At 53.7% G+C, this 6,898-nt stretch overlaps 1 protein-coding gene across 1 annotated transcript in view; it reads left to right on the top strand.

Moving 5' to 3' along the window:
- The window catches only part of PEX16 (peroxisomal biogenesis factor 16), a gene marked incomplete at its 5' end in the record, with an annotated part of 167,329 nt that extends 161,348 nt beyond the window's left edge, over positions 1-5,981 (top strand). The window contains 11 exons of the mRNA XM_057403884.1: positions 25-156; positions 255-290; positions 464-540; positions 1,739-1,872; positions 2,178-2,281; positions 2,764-2,844; positions 3,241-3,393; positions 3,660-3,732; positions 4,027-4,146; positions 4,355-4,419; positions 5,469-5,981. Of these exons, the coding sequence (XP_057259867.1) occupies positions 25-156; positions 255-290; positions 464-540; positions 1,739-1,872; positions 2,178-2,281; positions 2,764-2,844; positions 3,241-3,393; positions 3,660-3,732; positions 4,027-4,146; positions 4,355-4,419; positions 5,469-5,527 (1,034 nt within the window). The remainder of the gene's footprint in view (positions 1-24; positions 157-254; positions 291-463; positions 541-1,738; positions 1,873-2,177; positions 2,282-2,763; positions 2,845-3,240; positions 3,394-3,659; positions 3,733-4,026; positions 4,147-4,354; positions 4,420-5,468) is intronic.
- Positions 5,982-6,898: the final 917 nt, after the last annotated feature.

The raw sequence follows: 6,898 nt of genomic DNA, 5'->3' as shown, positions 1-6,898 counted from the left end.
CAGTAGCAGCAGAAGTAGCGGAGCCGGTCGGGGGCCGCGGTCCGGTGTGGTGGCTGCGCCTGCTGTGCCAGCGCTACCAGGAGTACGTGCGGCGGCACCCGGCCGCCACGGCGCAGCTGGAGGGCACCGTGCGGGGCCTGTCCTACCTGCTGCCAGGTGCGGGATGGGGCCTGGGCCGGGGCTGAGGCGCCTGCCCCGCGCTGCGGGGCACTGGGGCCGGGAGCGGGCTGGTAGCCGCTGTCCTCCCTTCGCAGGTCGCTTCTCGGACTCACACGCGCTGTCGGAGCTGGGTAGGTGGCAGCCGATCCCCCAGCCCGCTGTTGTGTCCTGTGTTCCTCCCGCAGCCTCTGCGCCGCTCGCTATTCTTCTGCTCTCGTCTCCCGCCAGGGAAGAGGCAGTAGTGCCCGGCTGGTGTGTGGTTTGTGCATCCCATAACTGTGGTGTGCCTTTCTTCCCTTTCTAGTGTACTCTGCCTCCAACCTCCTGGTGCTATTAAACGACTGGATTATCCGAAAGGACCTGCAGCAGAGCTTGCCCGTGGTAAGGCTGCAATGTGCAGGAGGATTTGGGCCACATGGCTTTCTTCCTTGCAGAGGATCTCAGGGAGTGTCTGTAGAAATTAATAGGTTTTGCTGTGGTCTCTCTGCTGTCAGGTATGTAGAGGCCGGAGGCAACATGTGAATGCCCTACCCAAGCTCACGGCTTGGAAGAGTGGCCAGAACACTCCCTGGACCACAGAATCAGTCCCTGACTTGCACTGGGAACTTTGCTGTTGTTTTTTCTGAGGGCAGAACTTGAGCTGGGCAAAGGTGTTGCCACATAACTGTCGCTGTGCCAGAGCAGTGGCTCTGGAGCGCTGAAGCTCTGATTCTGTCCCTTAGACTGTTCTTTTACATATGCTATTGAGCAAGCCAAATGGAAGCACCTTGCTTCTGTGTCTCTCTTGCAAGCTCCCAGCACTTGTGAGACCCTTTGCGGGCATGAGGAGGAGGGTATTTTTTCCCAGACAGGCTTCTTGTGTTGCAAGCCTGCCTGCTGTGTGGGTTTGGGTGTAGGCAACTCTTTCGCTGGACCGACAGGCATGTAACAAACAGCAGTGTGGAAGATTTATTTCTCCAGTTGTGAAAGGCTGGTGTGAAGTTCAGCTGTATTGCTTTTATTGGTGCTTTTCAATGAGTTACTCCTGGGGTTGGTGGCACCAGCAAGTTCCTGTGTGGGAAGCAGGGACCCAGACTGGAAAAGCATTCGCTGTCTTGTGGTTCATGCCTGGAATCTAGACTGGTGTTGTATTCAGCAGGCATTCACTCTGGTGTGACTTTGAATCCCCTTCCCTCTACTCTGACCATACACCCTCATCAACTCTAACAAGAAAGGAGGTTCGTTGTGTAATCCAGCTCTGGGACAAGAAGGAGGAAAGTTTTGCTGTGGAGTTTGGGCACAGTGCCACAACCCAGGAGACAGTCCTGCTGTCCCAGCTGGGGTAGAAGGCAGACCAAGATGCAGCTGTAATGTTTTCCCTTTTTCTAGGGTAGTGGCTCTGTGTGATACTGTGGTGTCTTGGGCTTTTGCATAGACTGGCTGCAAGTGGGGGCACCACTTTTTGTTTCTGGGGTTGTGACTTCCAAGCCCATCTTGTGCTTATTTCTGAGGGTCCCACCAGACTGGGTGTATTTCTGCCCTGTTTAACTCCCCTGCAGAACCTGCATCCTGTCCCCCTCCTCCCCTCTGTGTTTTGCAGTCGCTGCCCCAGCAGAAGCTGCTGACCTGGCTGAGTGTGCTAGAATGCGTGGAGGTCTTTGCAGAGATGGGGACAGCCAGGGTGTGGGGGGAGATGGGCCGGTGGACCATCATTGTCCTCATCCAGCTGGCTAAGTAAGTGCTTCGGGCGGAGGGGAAGGGGCAGCATGTGCTCGGTAAGGGGATCTGGAGGGGTCTCAGCAGTACCCCTGGAAAAAGCCCAAGCAGGACTGAGCTGGCAGTCCCTGAGGCTGGGGGAATTTGAAGCCCCACAGTTTGGTGGGTACTGTGCCACAGAAGGGGACATTTCCCCCTCTCACCTTGCCAGTTTCCCTGAGCAGACCTGAGTGTTTCCCTCTTCTGTGGAAGCCACCTTCCCAGCGCACCAGGAACCCACCTCCGTAGCCTGGTATTGAAGGCTTCCACGTGTCTGCTCACAGAGCCATCCTTCGCCTCCTGCTCCTGCTGTGGTACAAAGGTGGCATCCAGATGTCTCCTCCCATCGTGCCGCTGAACAGGGAGCAGCAGTCTCTCCACCCCCAAGGTGAGCCCTGGGAGCTCCATCATTGGCTTGGTGCCTCGCTGGGCCACATGTCTTGTTCTGCTGGGAATTACTCATCAAAGTAGCAGTTTGGGTGGCACAGGGAGCTGTAAGACTTCAGTACACGAGCTGAGCTACACTGAACTTTCCACCCTCTGCAGAGCACGAATTAGCATAGTGACAGGGTTGGCCTACAGTCAGGAAGGAGGGGGTTGAGGAGTCTAAGGCTGGAACTGTGAGCCCCTGGCTGAACTGTGAGTCAAGCTGTGTGTCCCCTGGTCTGGCAGTGAGGAAAGAGATCCTAGGCCTGGGTGATGCCAGGCAGATTTAGATTTCATTCCATGTGTAGCGTTAGCCCCTTGAGCATAGTCTGGTTTGCACTAGATCAAACTTTCAGCCTGGCAGTGTAGGGAAGGGGTTCTGCCAGCTCTGGGGTCAGGCACTTTCCTTTGAAGCCTCACCCCTGTGGCTGTTTTCTCCTGCAGACATGGAAGACAACTCCTCAGGGAAGGATCAGACCTATGTTGGCAAGCGTTCCAGCCGTGTTGTGCGCTCTCTTCAGAGCAGTAAGTAGCTGAGCCTGTTTTCTGTCCTTGCTTGAGCTGTTTCTGCTCTGTGCCCTTTATGTGTGACCTGGGTGTGGGCCGTAAAGAGCAGAACCTTCTACTAGGACATACCTTGTCAGTCACTATGGATGAGGGGATATGAAAGCAACAGGGAAACAGCCCTTCAGCCTGATTATGCTTTAGGAAGCACAGACCTTGCAAGTACCTCTCCCTGCTCTGTCCCCTCTGGTGGCAAGGCTGTGAGAGTGCAGGTCAGCCACAACAGTTGCTGTGTGCTCAGCTCTTCAAGCATTCCCATTTCACATTTTGACAGTGCAGAAAGCAGCAGAGTGGTGGTTCAGGAAAGCATGGGAGGAAGGTTTTGCTTGTGTTACTGACCTGATGTGCTTGTTTCAGCCCCATCCCTGCAGTCCCGGCACTGGGGGTCCCCCCAACAGAGGGAGGAGTCGCAGAGCCGAAGAGCAGAGGAGATGAACCAGCCTCCCACCCCTCTGGGTCTTCAAGAAACCATCGCAGAATCCCTTTACATTGCCCGTCCTCTGCTCCATCGTATCCTGCCCTGGCTACAGATGGGTTCAAGCCCTGGTGCAGGGCACTGCCATGCCAGGCTCCTCTCTCTCTGCCCTGCCTCAGCTGCTGGAGTTGTGGATGCAAGTCCTCCAGCCCCTTCCCTGCCTGCCCCCCCCCCCCCCCCTCGAACTGCCTTAGTGTATTCTGCACTCAGCAAAACTTTGCTGGCACCCATGGGGTGCTTGTCTTCATGCCTCCTGTTAGGTGTCTCTGGTTCTTTCCATTCCTTGACTGTGTGTTCCTAGTCTTGAGTTTAGGAGTGTGGGGCCAGAGATCGTGGAAACCCTGGCTCCTCTCAGCAGTCCTGGACATCTCAAGGTCAGTCTGAGGAAGAGGCTTTGTGGGTGCTTGAAGTTGGTGGTAGCTGAGCATCACACTTTCCCCTGTTCCGCATTCCTGGGCAGGTCCCACTGAGAGAAATACACACAGGGGCTGGTCTTTAGCTGGGAGACTGACACATTTAGGTGTCTTCTGCAACACATAGAGTGCTCTCTGCTTTGAGCTGATGCAGCCTGCTCTGCATGGAGCAGAGAAGGGAGAGCATTTAGAAACGTGCTCTCTCCTTGCTGGCTGCTGTTGCTGTGAGTTAGCTCTGTGCCTTTCTCCTTCCAGTCTGAGTTTGCTGAGTGATCTGAAAGACCTGAACAGGCGAGAGCGAGCGGAGCTGAGGCGACGAACCATCCTACTGCTGTATTACCTGCTGAGATCTCCTTTCTATGACCGATACTCAGAGTAAGGGGCCCCTGCTGGGCTTTTGCTGAAAATTTCCCTTTTAACAGAAATAGCATCAGGGACAGGGTGAGTAGATCTGAAGAGGTCTGGGTGCCTGTGACCAGGTTAATCTGAGCCCTTGTGTAACAGCTGCCATTGCTGTTTGTGCATTCAACAGCCGGGGCAGGAAGTGTCCTGCTGGACTTGTTCATACTCTTTCCCTTCCTAGGGGCAGGATCCTCCTTCTCCTGCGCCTGCTGGCTGACTACGTGCCTGGAGTTGGCTTTGTCACACGTAAGTCGCCCCACTGCTATATCCCTGCTCCTATTGGGTGGAAAAAAATCAGGGGCAGAATGTTTGTCAATTGGTTTCCAACCTGAAGAAGGAATTGGGAAATCCCTTAGATGGTTAGCACAGGTGCACTCTGTTTAAGACTGGAACAGGAAAGGATGAACTGCTTCCTGACTTGACTGCAGTGGTAAACTTCTGTGTGCCCTCCCAGGCTGCAGAGCTTGGTCTCTGTCACCTAGGCCTGTTCTCCCGGGTTCCCTTTCTGCACTTCACCAGAGCCCTGCTTTGCAGCCCTGTTTCTGAACCCTTGATCCGTTCCCAGTCTGCAGTGCAGACATGAGGGGTAAATGGGTGCCTTGGGGTACTGACCCAGGCAACTAAAGGGCCAAACCAGGTCTATCTTTTCTAGTCCTTCACCAGAGAATCTCTTTATTATGGGCCAGAATTCCACCTCCCCATCTTCACTGCTGATGTGAAGCCTTTTGTGGAGTGATTCAGGACAGTGATGCGGCTTTAGGTCAGCCTGGCATCATGGCATTGTCCTTTCTTTTGGGAGGTCACAAAGTTGGCTAGCTCAGGAGCTGCTTCCTTCCACTTAGTGCTTTCAGAGAGGCTTTGAAGCCTGCATTAAGCCATGTGCTACATAAGCATTTTCACTCTACAGCAGTTGCTTCTGTGTTTGCACCTGCTTGTTATCACTGAGTTGTCTTCCCTGTGCCACAGCAGTGTCCTCCTGACTCACTGCATCCAGGTTTTCACCTTGCACATTGTAGATCCCCCTTCCCACTCAATCTTGGATGTGTCAGCTGTGAGGGAGTGGTGTCCCACACCATGGCCATGTTTCACACCCCACTTGGTGCTGCTCTGATCTCTGCCACCACATCCCAAAGTTGTCTCCCATCTTGACAAAAGTAACTGTTCTATTCTTGGGTTAGGCTGGAGGTTTGGGATTGTTTGGTATCATAATGAGAGGGGATATATATATATAGCTTGTATATGTAGCTTGAAATTCTTGCCTTTCTATGCGTGATTCCTCTGCTCTCTTGTTTCAGGGCCACTGATGGATTACTTGCCTGCTTGGCAGAAAATCTATTTCTATAACTGGGGCTGATGAGATGATGATTGTTCTCTGTGAAGATTGTGGCTGGACATTTCTAAGGAGGGCAAGCAGGCTGGGAGGGATGTTGATAATGTCTAATTTTCAAACCATCAATGAGAAGCTCCCGTTCTGCAGGGTGGGGAGGGGGGTGTATGTCATATTTTTAACAGATCTAGCTGTGAATGATGGACACTACATGCGTGGAGGGACCCTGGCCACCTCTTTCTCTGGACCGTTCTGTGGCTACAGTGATGGTGATGGGACAACCTCTTTTTTTAAGCACTTGATTTTTCTCCTTTTGTACAGCTGCGCTATCGTAAAGGCAGGCAGCACAGGGGTTTTTTGGAGAGCACTGTCTCCCACCTCGTGGCGCTGAGGTTGACCTGCAGTCTGCTTGTGTTGGCCCTGCCTGGGCAATCTGCTTGGAGCGGGCTTGTCTGTCAATAAACTGACTGAATGGGAAGAACTGAGGTGAAGGACCTCTCCCTCTGTGTGGGATCCCCTTCTGTGTGGGTCTGTCTCAGAAAGAGCAGCTTTTGCAGTTTTCTACCCTGGGTTATACTGTCCTTTAGAAGCCTCTGTAGCAGCCTTTCTAACTCCACGTGCCTGGTTCAGTCCTCAGTTTCCTGGGCCTCCCCTGGGGGTAAAGAGCTTCGGTTTGAAGGCTGTGTTCCTAGCACCTAGTTGTCTGTGCTAAAAGGGTTTGCAGGATGGCTGCCAGCCAATGCTCATGGGCTTGGCCAAGGGCAGAGAAGAGGAGAAATGAAGAGATTAATTCAGCAAATACTGCTGTTCCACACTAAATACAGGGCCAAAGAGAAGCCTGGGCTGCCATGGCCACATTTCTGTATCAGCTCCGCTGAGGGCCAGTTGAGGCATCACGCTGCTGTGGAGGCTCCCTTGGCCAGGACAAAAGGGCAGCCAGCTGCTGGCACTGTGCAGACCTGCAGAGTGCCAGATGCCTTGGCCACAAGCGGGTGACAGGAGTGGTTCCTACATGAACCATCATCCAGGGACTCTGGCCTGCATGGATCACAGCTTCTCTGCCTCAGAAATAGGGGGGTATAGCCCACACCCTCCTGATGGGCCAGTTGGTGACAACAGTGCAGTGGGCTCTGTGTTGGCACCTCCCTGTAATGTGGCAGTGTAAAAAAGCCGTGAGTGAAGAACTGTGCTCCCTTCATTTGGGTATTGCAGGGGGTCACTCCTGGGGACATGGAGGCACTGAGATGAAATGAAGGGATTTGCTTTTGAAGGGGTAGCAAGGGAGGAACATGGTGGTGGTGAGGGACATAGAAAGGGAAACAGCCCTGGAGCTGTGGCTGCACGGGAGGGATGTGCGGCAGTGCAGGGAGAACAGAACAGTGAGCAGAACCTGGGCAG

Source organism: Pezoporus wallicus, unplaced genomic scaffold (genome assembly GCF_028554395.1).
Source record: "Pezoporus wallicus isolate ANWC-B61680 ecotype Strahan unplaced genomic scaffold, APGP_CSIRO_Pwel_v1 contig_8673, whole genome shotgun sequence".
NCBI classification, from domain to species: Eukaryota; Metazoa; Chordata; class Aves; order Psittaciformes; family Psittacidae; genus Pezoporus; species Pezoporus wallicus.
Note: the sequence above shows the minus strand (reverse complement) of the source record. Positions and strands in the feature narration are given on the sequence as shown.